The sequence below is a fragment of the Hylobates moloch genome, unplaced genomic scaffold (genome assembly GCF_009828535.3).
Source record: "Hylobates moloch isolate HMO894 unplaced genomic scaffold, HMol_V3 SCAFFOLD_6, whole genome shotgun sequence".
In the NCBI taxonomy this organism is placed as follows: Eukaryota; Metazoa; Chordata; class Mammalia; order Primates; family Hylobatidae; genus Hylobates; species Hylobates moloch.
This window is the reverse complement of record NW_026652281.1, coordinates 84,144,862-84,159,113: the sequence shown is the minus strand read 5'-3', so window position 1 is coordinate 84,159,113 and position 14,252 is coordinate 84,144,862. Positions and strand designations below refer to the sequence as shown.

General features: G+C 37.5%; 1 protein-coding gene across 1 annotated transcript in view; it reads right to left on the bottom strand.

Annotated features, from left to right (window-relative positions):
* ITFG1 (integrin alpha FG-GAP repeat containing 1) overlaps positions 1–14,252 on the bottom strand; it is a 308,702-nt gene that overhangs the window by 206,143 nt on the left and 88,307 nt on the right. Inside the window, exon 7 of the mRNA XM_032157265.2 lies at positions 4,597–4,661. Coding sequence (XP_032013156.1) covers positions 4,597–4,661 — 65 coding nt within the window. The remainder of the gene's footprint in view (positions 1–4,596; positions 4,662–14,252) is intronic.

Genomic DNA, 14,252 nt, shown 5'->3' with positions numbered 1-14,252 from the left:
TTAAAAAATGTATTTTTATAAGGATTTTGTGAGGATTAAGGAGATAATACATACAAAATGCTCAGTATAGTGCCTAGCACACAGCATGCATTTAATGTTAGTAATAGTAGTAGGAACACTAGTAATAATGCTGTTACTACTGCTACCACAACTACCAAAACCACTGAAGCAGCTAACCCACACCTGTTGACAAGGAGACTTTCTGCCATTTTCTACTTGAATTCCAACCAAAAGTGTCATGTGGTAGCAAGTAGCCTTTCATGGATGACTACCAATGCTCTGGCTTTCATGTTTAATATTTAATGTTAAAACTGCCATATTTATAAAGGTAAAAACTGACCATGAAGCAGTACGTAATGACGACTGCATGCCCCTATCTTTATTTATGTAAAGCAGTGGTTCTCAACGGAGGCAATTTTAGTCCCCTGAGAACATCTGGCAATGTCTGCAGACATTTTTGATTGTCACAACTGGGAGGTGGTTACTATGAACTAGTGAGAAGAGGTCAGGGACACTGCTAAACAATTGACAGTGAACAAGACAGTTCTTCACAGAAAGAATTATCTGGCTCAAAATGGTGATGTGACAAGGCTGAAAAATTCTGACATAAAGGGTGTCCAAGGATCTGGTTTTGTCATTCTTTTTTTTTTTTTTTTGAGATGGAGTCTCGCTCTTTCACCCAGGCCGGAGTGCAGTGGTGCGATATCGGCTCACTGCAAGCTCTGCCTCCTGCGTTCACGCCATTCTCCTGCCTCAGCCCCCCAGTAGCTGGGACTACAGGCGCCTGCCACCACATCCAGCTAATTTTTTATATTTTTAGTAGAGACGGGGTTTCACCGTGTTAGCCAGGATGGTCTCTGGTTTTGCCATTCTTAACTCTTCCTCCACGACACTTATCTACTTTCTTCCTTGAGTTCTGTTCCTACATTTCTAACCACTTCCTTGACATGTCTCTGTTTTTTGCTTTTTTAAAAAAATTTTTAATATAGAGATGAGGTCTTGCTCTGTCGCTCAGGCTGGAGTGCAGTGGTGCAATCATAGCTCACTGCAGCCTCAAACTCTTGGGCTCAAGCAATCCTCCTGCCTCAGCCTCCTGATTAGTTGAGAGACATATCTCTAATCTAAAATAATTTTCTTCCTGCCCCAAATTAGTTACTTCTTTTATCTTTTCTATGTCTCTCTTTTTTTTATTTTTTATTTTTTGAGATGGAGTCTTGCTCTGTTTCCCAGGCTGGGGTGCAGTGGCATGATCTCACTGCAACCTCTGCCTCCCGGGTTCAAGCGATTCATCTGCCTCAGCCTCCCAAGTAGCTGGGACTACAGGCATGTGCCATCACACCTAGCTAATTTTTGTATTTTTAGTAGAGATGGGATTTCACCAGCTGGCCAGCCTGGTCTTAAACTCCCAACCTCCAATGATCTGCCTGCCTCAGCCTCCCAAAGTACTGGGATTACAGGTGTGAGCTACTGTGCCTGGCCTCTATTTCTCTTATTGCTCACCAGAAGAAAACACAAGTAAGCACTGTGTTAATGGTCATCCTGTATTCTCAGATCTAACCCTTCTTGTCTATTCCCAACATTTCCTTCTTTAATCATTCGTCTCTTTCCCAGGTTATAAATTCCTCCTAAATTTATCATAAACTTTAATCTCCCTACCTCCAGATGTTGCATGCTAACCTATCTGATATACAGTGGCCAATTTAATTGCAATTCATCTCACCCTCAGTCCTAAAACAATAGCTTCTCAGTAGATTTTTAAGAGATCCAATTACTTAGTTTAGAAATCAAAGCTCTTGCTGATCTTGTATAAACCAATTTTTCTAGTCTTACATTTCAATATCTCTTTCATGTTCTGGCCTAAACCAGCCACTTTATACCATCTGGATGCGTCCTTTGTCTCCTGTGCAATTCCTTGCCTGCCTTTTCCTCTTTCTTTCTCACTTCCAAATCACTAAAATCCTTTAATTCATACTAGCCATGTTGAATACTACATCTTTTTTTTTTTTCCTTTCGAGACAGAGTTTTGCTCTTGTTGCCCAGGCTGGAGTGCAGTGGTGCAATCTCGGCTCACTGCAACCTCCACCTCCTGGGATCAAGTGATTCTCCTGCCTCAGCCTCCGAATAGCTGGAACTACAAGCGTGCACCACTATACCAGGCTAATTTTGTATTTTTAGTAGAGACGGGGTTTCACCATGTTGGCAAGGCTGGTCTTGAACTCCTGACCTCAGGTGATCTGGCTGCCTCAGCCTCCCAAAGTGATGGGATTACAGGTGTGAGCCACCACTCCTGGCCTAAATACCACGTCTTTCTTGAGGCATTCACTGATAATTCTGGAACCAGATAGAAGCAACTGCTCTTTGAATTCCTGTAGCATAATGTATGTCTCATCATACCAGCCAGGGTCATTCATACTCACATCCCAGCTCCTAGCCTACAAGTCCTATTCACTTCTGTATCTGCCAGATCACTACCATGAGGCTGTACATGCAACTGATACGTAAAAAGATTTGTTGAGTTTTCATTCTTCTCCTGGCTAATGTGGTTTTATAGGTTTTGAGGTTTTTTTGGCAAATTAGTATGTGACTGCAAAGTCTCTGTCCAATCTCTAATTGAAAATGATCATTCATTTTATGAAAACCAAACTTTACCTATCCTAGTTAATTCTGAATTTACTAAAGATTAACTATTGTTACTGTGGAAACTGAGAAAGATTATCTCCTTGACCAAACTTTGGTTAGGCTCCTCCGAGAACTCTGCTTAACTTATCCCAACCACTACCCTGCCCAAGTAATTTCCCTTCCACTGACCCCCATCCTGCTCATTGGTTATAACATCCTGATTTTCCTTGTATCTGGAGGTAAGTCCAGTCTCTTCCCCCTACCGCAAAACCCCACTGTAGGAGCACTCTCGAAGAAAATCTGCCTTACCATCTTTAACAAGAGTTTAAAAATGCTTTTTTCTTTAAAAGTTACTTACTGATCCAGCCACTTTATAAGAAGAAAAACCTTTAGTCCCCATTTTCTAACAGTGAATTTATTGCTTTTCTTTAAAGAAAACAGTAACAAAAGACCCAGTCAAAATCTATTTTATTCATCAAGAATCTTCTCCTATTGAGTTGCTTCACTCCATTAAGTTTAAATCAGCCTAGACTGAAAGAACCTCAGATACTTAAGCGTGTTTCATTATGTTCTATAGATATTCTACTTATTTATAATGAGGCTTCCCCCGACCCTCAGATACAAGTTAATCAAATACACCTCTCATATTCTAATACTACAAGATTCACTTGTGGTAGCAACGAAAGGCCACCTGCAAACAAACTTCCCCTAGCAGTGGGGACTTAATGTATGGCAGTCATAAAAATATAGCAACCATATTTCTATTACCAGAAAAACAAATATAACTACATTTTTTAAAAAAGTAGTACACTAAATAAGTCTTTTTTGATTTAGATGTCTTACTTCCCCTTGCCCCATTAAAAAAAAAAAAAAAGAATCAAATTGCTGAGCTTAGAAGTAGTCAGAAGCTCTGATTTCGTCTAAACAAAGCAACCCCCGATCGTAGTTTCCTTCCATGAAGAGATCTGAGTCATGACCAGCATCACTTACCATATTATGAGGGATGGCTGATAATGAGTCTGAGTCTCCTTCCATAAGTTTGTGCTTTACATTTCAAAAATCTGTTTATTTTTATCAGCATTTTAATAAAATTTATAAAAGGTTGTGGGTTTAATTTGGATTGAATAAAATACAATCAGTACAATCAGGAGTTGCAGATGGGAAATCAACAGACGTAAAATTAAAATTTGATAAATGCCTACTGCGTGTCAGGCATGTTACACAAACTGTTTCATTTGATCTTCATAAAGATCCTGTGAAGTAGAGGCTCTTATGCCCAATTTCTGTGTGTGGAAAGTGGGGTTCGATACTTGGCCAATACTTCACGAATGTCACTGTGATGGCCAGTTTTGTCTGGACTCAGATCCTGTCTTCTACTATGTAGCTTGAAATTTAACTTTAAGATTTCAGGTGGTTTATTCTTCATTTATTATTCCATCATATAACTCACATCAAGCTAAAAGTAAAACAAAATCATGACATCGGTTTGGGAATCTTCTACTTAACGATTTAAAAAAAAAAAAAACCCTATTGGGAAAGATTTCTTAATCCTAGTCAACCTGGCAGTAAGTTTGGTGTTTGTTGTCTTATTTCTTTATATAAGCCTAAAGGCAAAGGGGAAAAATTAGTCTTTTTAAAATAGTTTTTTTCATAAACCATCATGCTGACAAATTAAATGACAGTAACTCTCTCAACAGCTGACAGCATAGCAGGGGTCCTGTTCACATGCACATTAGGGCAGCCAGATTGGTTTAATTGGCAGTCATGCCTAAAAACCTGCAGAGTAACTGATGCTGAATGAATCACTTCCTTCAGCAATATTCAGTAGTTTGAATGCAGCAATGCAACCAAAGGCTCTTAAAGTTTTCTGTTTATTGTTGAAATCAACCAAGTGATTATTTTCATTTTATTTTCTAAAATTGTGTGCTTTTACTGAAAGCCATCAGTTTAAAATGCTTCAAGGAAAAGATTTCTTACCAAATTTTCCCATATCTCAAACTGGAAGGTACTAGTGGTGGCATTCAATGTCGTCAGGAATAAATCTAGAAGGAAAAATAATAAAAACGTAAAGTTTTGTAGTTTTACTGATGTGTACATTTAAAAACAGAAAAAAATGCAATACATTAAAAGAATTAATACAATTCTACTTAAACATATTTTAAATTATATAGTAACAAGTTTCATCCCATCAAAAAAAAGCAGATGACCCTGTATTAAAGAAAATGTATTTAATGAGGATATTTGGTATTAGTCCTTCAAGAACATTCCTTATTTCCAAGAATAGTTATGTGTTGCACTTTTTTTAATCATGTGCCTTTTAATCTTTTTTATTCCAAAGTGTACTATATTTTTAAAAACAGATATTCTGATCACAATCACATTTGCTTTCTCACTCTGAAAGCAACAGTTACCTATATATCATAGTTTTCAGCATTATTTTAAACAACAGTATTTCACCACTCAAAAGTTTTTGCACTCATGTTAAATGAACAATAAATTATGTTTCAAATTTTCAGTAACAGAATTGTCTTCATAAATTCCAGCTAACAAATGGTCGTTTTATTGAAAAGTACAATACTTTTAATAAAATTTCTTTGGAAAAAAATAGGTTCACAGTCAAATGAAACATCCTGTTATTGTAAAGGCCTATTACTGCAAACAAATCTATTCTAGTAGCAGCATTTATTATGTTTGCATCATGGCAATTTTACTTAGTGAATATATAAGGTATTAAAACGATGAAGTGGCTTATAGGAATATTAAAATAACATTACTGTTTTATGCTTTAAAAAACAAATTACTGGCCGGGCACTGTGGCTCATGTCTATAATCCCAGCACTTTGGGAAGCTGAGGTGGGAGATCAAGACCATCCTGGCCAACATGGTGAAACCCCATCTCTACTAAAAATACAAAAATTAGCTGGGTGTGATGGCGCCTGCCTGTAGTCCCAGCTACTTGGGAGGCTGAGGCAGAAGAATTACTTGAACCCAGGAGGCGGAGGTTGCAGTGAGCTGAGATTCTGATCTCCAGCCTGGCGACAGAGGGAGACTCTATCTCACCAAAAAAAAAAAAAAAAAAAAATTCAGAGTGATGTGAAGGCCATAACTACTGGAAAAAAAAAGTTTTTTTTTTCCTTCCTACATTAGATATGCTCAGAAAACTATCATTCACATTTTAATGTGTTTTCTGTAAGGGTGTCATATGAATTTGATGAAGCTAATTTATCTAATAATTATAATAATAAAGATTTTAATGGAATCACCCAAAAGCTAAGGAATTTGTTTACTTTTATAATTAGTTGAACTCAAAACTCCTCATTCCAAGTGGAACCATTCTTTTGTCCATGTATCAAATAGCTCTGTATTTATTTCCACAACAAGGAAAATGTTTTGCCTGTGGATATACAAATGTAGTCCTCTATGAACGTGATTTGTTTACTGTTACTCATGCACTCCCAATGACGTGTTACTTCCAAAGTCATTTGATCTCATTCCTTTTCTTCCAAGATGAAGGGCAAATCCCTCAGCTGTTATGTGAAGGCCACCTTACCTACCTTTCCAGCCTCAATTCTGTGCTACTCCCTCACAAGAAGATTGTGTTCAGACAGAGCAAAGTAGTCGCCAGATTTTATCATGTTTTTTGACCTCTGTTTGCCTCTGCACATGTCATTCCTTGTCTCTGTAGTACCTTTCCACCTCACAGCCACTTGGTGAATGGATTCTTCAAAATTGGTTGAAATGTCCTCTTCCTTCTAGAGTTCCTTCCTCTCCCTAGACATAGCTTTCCCTCCGCTGTTATTTTCCTGTGCTACCTCCGTCACGGCAGTGATTACAACCTACCATGGTATTCTGGCTTCACATCTGTCTGTCCAAAGCTCCCTGAGGGCAGGAATCATGCCTAACGGATTTTTCTATCCCCGCTGTTTCTATGAGCTAGGAAATATAACATGTTCAAATGATTGTTGGATAATTATGGATAACATGCTATATGTATATTGTAGTTCTTGCAAATTTGCTTGGACGTCTAAAAATAATTGCTCTATTATGTCTTTAAATGGAAAGTCTTGGGAAAAGAAGGTCTACGTTAAAGTGTTTCATTAAAAATAATCACAGTGACTACTGTACTAAGTATGTTTAAAAGGTGTTACATTTTTATAGCATCTGAAAATGGGAATAATCAGCATAAGAAAGTGATTAGGGATTAACAGCCAATGAGAGTTCTAAGAATCACTAAGGGAGGCATGAGTGCAAGTTCTGACCTATTTGAAAGAAGTAAAACCGAGAAAAGGGGCAAGCAAGCTACTATGTTACAGGTGAATTTGTTCAAACTGAAAATATCCAACTTTTGAAACTCTTAACCCATTTGAAAATAGAATAAATGTGGAGACATGTTTTCAACAAGAAATCAAAGGTCTGGTGTCTTGATAAGGCAGTTAGCGTCATGGGATTAGAAGAATGACTCTGTGACCATATATGGTTAAGATATGGTCAAGGGGATAGTTAGAGGGAGTGGTGTAACTACCAGCAATTTATCGCCACTTCTTGAAAACCAATTCAAAAATTTTTTTCCACTGGTGTTCTATTAGTCACAATCTATATTTGCATAGAAGGTGAAAATTATGCCCTCTTCTTTCATGCATATTTAAAGAATTTAGGAACTATAATACAATGCTGATTCTATTTCCATGGCTTCGCTAGCTATTTATTAAAACTTTGAAAAGTAGTAATGCTAGTTGAGGGATTGGAAGTATCTTATAAAATAGATTTTTAAAAAAATATCGTTTCACTATTCAATTATGTAAAGGGGTCATAGAAAAAATAAATGATTCATTACACGGAGAAACAAAAATAGAGAAAATTAATTATTAGTAATTAAATATAAAGAATCATGTCTCAGACTTTGAACGAAATGGGAATGAAGAAACTCCTAAAGAAAATTTTTAATCAACGAAGCAATAAAGTTCTCACCCTCTCACATGGCTAAGAGTAATTCACAAAATAAAATTAAGGAAATGTACTCCAGAAACTGTCATGGATGTGACATGCCACCCAGATGCCCTTTTGGGAATTAAGGATTTATTCTCTCAGCTTCTAGAAATATTGCTGGTAGACAATCCTAAGTGGTTAGCCCTCTTTGGAACAACTTCGGCTGAAAAGGAGCTACCTTGCAGAAGGTTGCATCCCTTTCTGGGCTAGCCTGCATTCAATCAATGGTCAATTTAGAGGTATAAAGGCTGGACTCACTCACCACAACTCAGGACAATTCTACAGGGACATTCCACATTCAGAGCTCCCCAGGGGTCACTTGAGGCCTTTACTGACACTGAATTGCAGCCCAACTCTGTTTCCGTCTCATGCCGTCCACTGGTTTTGACTATAAAATGAAACTTAATGCCCGTGAATCTCAGTCTCAAAGTCTGCTTCCCGGGAAACCCAAACAACAATAGTTGATACCAAAAGTGATCTGAGAAAACAGACACTAAGATGAGATTCTGGGCTGGGCACGGTGGCTCACAACAGTAATGCCTGCACTTTGAGAGGCCGAGGCGGGCAGATCACCTGAGGTCAGGAGTTTAAGACCAGCTTGGCCAACATGGTGAAAACCCGTCTCTCCTAAAAAGACAAAAATTAGCCAGGTGTGGTGGTGTGCACCTGTAAACCCAGCTACTCAGGAGGCTGATGCAGAAGAATTGCTTGAACCCAGGAGGTGGAGGTTGCAGTGAGCCGAGATGGCACCACAGTACTCCAGCTTGGGTGACAAGGGCGAGACTCCATCTCAAAAAAAAAAAAAAAAAAGAGATGAGATTCTGTAGTTGGATCACCTATCATGGGGCAGGCAATATGGGTTCCTTCACTGGGGTAAGGCAGAGACAGCCCCCAAATAAAACACCTTTTCCCCCACTTATCTTTTACTGCTGCTGTCTTGCGATAGTATTCTGGTGGGCGGAAATACACTAGTGGGGGTGTGATATTTTGTGTGTTTTTTTTTTTTTTGAGAAATATGAGGCAAACACTAATGCTAAGGACAGGGTAATTAGACAGCTATTCCTAAGTTCAACTGAGGCAGTACAAGACAGATACAAAGGCTGAACATGATTGATCAGAAATTAAGAGCTAAATGTGAAAGGAAGAGGGTCTCTTGGGTAGCCAAAAAAAAAAGAGGTTCTCACATCCTGCACCAAAAGGGCAAGGACTTTGACCAGTAAAAGCGGAAGAAGAGAACCCAAGAAGGTTAAATTCTCAACCACAGCAGCTCTGCTATGCTAAGGTTAGAGCCCTAGGTTGGAAACAAAATACATGATCCATGGAAACGGAACATGTAGGTTGATGAAGCAGAAACTTTGAGTCCTCAGATTCACGCAAAACTTCATAGTCTGTAGAAGTAGCCCACTCTTTGCTGTTAACGGCTAGTGTTCTTTCCTGTTTGATGATGATGACTGAGAAGTTCCTGCCCTCATTATGTGATTCACACCCCCATTCCTATGCTCTGCCCACCTTATCTCCTGGACACTAGGCCAAAAAGTAAGGTTAAATTACAGTGTAAACTTAGCCAGGAATGTGATGGACAGGTAGGAGAAAGGGTCTGCACTCTGAATTAAGTCAACGACCTAGTGGACACGTACTGGCAGGAGCCAGGAGAGTGTGTATGAGACTAAGTTCTGTATGTGTTTGATCAAGGCAGGGTGGCGGTTGGAAGAACAGGGTTGGTATAGGGAGAGTGGGGTGAGGTGTGGTTTGGAATAAAGAATTGGTGGCTTGGTGACTACATTGTACCCCTTTCACCCTGGAAGTGGCAGCAATTCATTTACTGGAACCATATGTATTTTGGATATGGGTTTGTCTTTCCTGTTTTAAAAACTAAGTTTAAAAATGCTAATAGAAACAACATAATGATAGCTGATATCACTGGTATTCACTTGAACAAATACTCCATAACAAAAGATCACATCATGATTTCATGAAAAATTCAGGATTTAAACTCTAAACTCAATTAAGTTCTTTTTCATTAGATTCATTTAACAAGTAAAATACTGAAAATACTCAATGCACATGCAGTTTCTTCCTCAGAAACTACAGAGACATAGACAAGTGTATACAAAAACATTAAATGTTTTATGCTCCAATTATCTCCATTCATATCTTGAAAGGAGTAAGCTACTGCATTTTAATCTTTGTCAACTGCAACTTAGCCTTCCTTTCAAATGAAGAGCTCTCTGGTTAAAGTTGGCATTAAAAGGAAGCCTCAGGAGTTTTAGAAACTTAAATTGGAAGTCTAAATGAACTAAATCATGTTAGGAAAACTCAAAACAAAGCTTAATGATTAATCATGAGCATGTAATATCCTTTTGATACACTATGGTATAAAAGAAGATGTTGAAAATTGTGATTTCAGGCACTATATCCTTCAGTGTGATGTCTCAAGTTTTAAGAAAAATATTCCAATGGAAATTAAAAAAAAAAACTATTCATAATATTATTTTGAGTTCCTGCATGAAGAAATTCTCCTTGGATAATAATAGTTACTATTCACAAAGGAGTAATATTACGGGTTATTTTAGAAAACATAGTTAATAAAACATTCGTAGTATTTTCTGTAAGCTGAAATGTCTGGAGACATTTCCACAAAGAATGGCTCAAAGCAGTATCATAACTTATACTGTTTCTATGCTCAAGCTAGGAGGCTATGCCAAGCTCATGTTTATATTTGTTCTATAGTACTATCCAGTTTCTCTTAGGCCCAGTTATATTAGTGGAAGGGCAGCATAACAATGTAGAATAAAAATATCTTTAAAATAAAACACCTTTTCCTCCACTTATTCATTAAAAACTATACTGAAGGCCATATGACTGCTGAAATCACTAAGACAAACCAGGTCATGCCAGGTCTCACTCTTTGCAGCAGCAGTTTAATTGCATTCTGTAGCTCAGAGGTCATCAATTGAAATGCTGTAAGGCATAAGGCCTTAACTTAAATAAGTTAAGAGGGCCTGGTACAAACAAGATGATCAAATAGTAAAAAGGCAAGGGCATACAAACTGAATAAGCATCTCAGGATAAGAGAGATAGTAGTATGTGAGGGAACTGGATGAAGCAAAAGAAATCATCACTGACCAGAGGGACAGAAATAATCAGCTCCAGACAGTTGTTGTTGTTATAGAAATATGATTTTTAATATGAAAAATCATACTTTTGAAATACTGAAACTTAATTCAAAATATTTGAAACACAGCATGGGTCAAAAAAACTCAAAACATGTCTCCAGGCTGATTTTGCTCGCGAGTATTTGTTTGAAACCTCTGATAGAGATGATTGCATTAGTTATATTTTTGTTTGCAGAAGATCAACCCTATTTCCTATAGCAAACAATTCTGCCAGATCATATTTTATAAAGATGCACTAATTTAGTAAGATGATATGAGAAACGTGCTTGAATTGTTCCCCATTCACAAGTCTACATTTCCAAGAATCATTTTAAAATTTCAACTTTTAAGTTCATTATCTTCTATCTAGACTTTCTTTCTCTTTATTTCCTGAAACATGGGGTCCAAAATGAAGATTCACCATACTTAGCAGACAGCTCTGATGATCTCTAATTCAAGAAGGTACATAACAAGATACAGAGAGACGCAGCCACCACACTCTGGAATCCAGGCACACAAGGCTGAAACCACTAATGATAGCAGTGAACACATTCCTACCCTGTCTTCCCTCATCAGTCAAATCATGATCAGAAGTCAGGTGGGTGGGGGGGGGGGAGGTGGAAACCACTGGCTTTATTTATTTCAGATTGTATATAAACTAAAAATTTTAGGCAAAACCAATAAATTCCAAGTAACAGGCTGCTGGCAGCAAATAATGATAGGAACCTGCTAACTGCACTGAAATGGAATGTCTAAGGGGATAATTTTCACTTGATGAGGTTTATTAACAAATGAGGAGTAAAAATTTTCCAATTACTACATTTTTATCATAGGAATTTATTTTTCATAACTTGTATGTTGAATTGTTAGGAGAAATGTAATCAAGACAATTGTGGTAAGTTAATGGTCCCCAAAGACTTAGCAATATTTTGAATTCTGGTGTTAAATACATGTATCAAGTGAAGTCACATATTTCCTCTACCCCTGTGAGGTCAGGACCTTAAGGAATTTCAGGGAGATTTTGTAGCTTTAATATTTTCAATATTGGAATGTTTATATGGGTTAACAGACATTAATACAAACTTCAAACATAAGACTCTCCACTTTCTCAAAAAGTCCTCTATGTTCCAGAAGGTATAGAAGTCAACAGAGATTATACTTAATGATGCAAATAACTGGAGAACAGGACCCTGGCATCAATAACTGCTAAGATTTTCTGATTTCCCATCAACTTTCATTTATGTAAATTAACTTAAATGAAGGTTTTAAAATATAAATTTTAGAATTATATTTGCCCTGATGCGTTTTCTGAGGGCAATGAAATCAGTCTGCAATAATTTGGTTTATGCACTAAGGTTACTTAACTTCCATTCATCCCTTTCATTCCAAAATCCTGATGCTTTCTTATCTTGTCCACCTGTGCCTCATTATAGATTTACAAAGATGTTACACTTTCTAGTTGCTCAATAGCTGCCTACACAAGCGCTACTCTCCAAAAATGGTTTTTTTAGCAGCTGAAACATGGCATGTTGGATTTCTGAGTATTTATTTCCTCCAAATGAAAAGACTGGGCCAGGCGTGGTGGCACACGCCTGTAATCCCAACACTTTGGGAGGCCAAGGCGGGTGGATCACCTGAGGTCAGGAGTTTGAGACCAGCTGACGAACACGGTGAAATCCCGTCTCTACTAAATACAAAAAATTAGCTGGGCATGGTGGCGCATGCCTGTAATCCCAGCTACTCGGTAGGCTGAGGCAGGAGAATTGCTTGAATCCAGGAGGCAGAGGTTGCAGTGAGCCAAGATCGTGCCATTGCACTCCAACCTGGGCAACGAGAGCAAAACTCCGTCTCAAAAGAAAAGAAAAGACTGTATGCCAGTTTATGCTGATGTTTAAGGACTTCCAAAAATTACATTTTTTAATGCATTTCTGTCTCCTGAGAGAAACATTTTTGACAGAACTCTAAATTTTCAGTACATGATGGACTCCTAGTCATGGGGTATGTGTTAGAAAAAAACTCTTAATTTTATTCACAAAAATTGTGGCCAGACATTTAAAATCAAATTCAACTTCAAAGTGATTTATTTCTTAAGTGGCACAATTCAATCAAGGTGATAATGCTCAAGAGTTATGGGTAGAAGTTGCTGGTCTCTCTAGTAACTGCCACCTCAGACTGAACTGCAAAACATGATACAGGTGGTCAGCTAAGGTTAGCAGTTTATTTCTCTTGTAAATCCAAGGGAAGGATGGTTAAAAATGCAAAATTAGTTATTTAAAATGATTTAAACTCATTGTAACTGAAAATCAAAACTCTAACATAGGCACTTATGCTCCATCTAGTCTGGAAACCTGATTTGTGTACTGTCTTCTTTTTTTAACTATTCTTAGTTCACTTTCTACACACCAGAGAGGCATTTTCTGCTAGAATAACCCTGGTCTTAACGAAATAACCTGTCTCTAAGGTTTCCACACGTTATTTCTGGAACATACTGGAAGGGAATATTTTTCCTGAATCTAGAGCACTGTAGTGATAAACTGCCTGAAGTAATACAGTCTGATAACCTGGAAAAAGTAAAGCAAAATGTTACCTTTCTGGACTTCACTTACTTGCCTAGAAAATGATGTGAAAGAATGATCATCAAATTTTTTTTCCACGTCATATCCACCAACTGATTCAAACATCTTTTAAATACCTCTGACTGCGTGACACTCAACTAGGTACTGGAGAGATAAAACACAAATGATGGCAGGGCATGGTGGCTCACGCCTGTAATCCCAGCACTTTGGGAGGTCAAGGTGGGGGGGGATCACCTGAGCTCAGGAGTTCGAGACCAGCCTGGCCAACATGGTGAGGTTACTGTCTCTACTACTTCTCTCTACTCCTTCCTTGAGGAGGCAGATGTGGAAATTGACAAATACTATGTGGTAATGGCTCTGCTAGAATTATGAATACATACTTTTGGAACAGAGCTGGCAGAGGTACTCTCTCGTTGGATGAATTTGAGGAGAGCTTCACTGAGGAAGTGACATTTGCACTGGTCAGAAACTAAATGTGCAATTCGTTTTAAGAAGTTATTATATTCACATTAGTGAAATGCTAACATTACCAACACGTGACATTGTGTTTATAAAGGTTTGTATGTTTGAAATAAGTTAAAATCAAATAATCAGATTATTAAGAAACTTCAGGTTAAAGTAATTTATTAAAATAATGAGGCATACTCATGGCCTCTAATTAGTTCAAAAAAATTAAAGTTTATTAATGTAAAATACACACTAAATACACTTAACAATTATAAAAATTGCTCTTATATGCATTCCAGTTATACACAATCTGAAGCTGGTAATTCTGAGAAGAAAATAATTTCCCCAGCATATGGCATTTGATTAAAGTAGTCCCTAAACTTCACATGTGAAACTATAAAAAATTTCTCTTGAAGCAGAAACAAGTATAATAGTGATTAAACATGAAAATGAAATGTATATTAAAAAT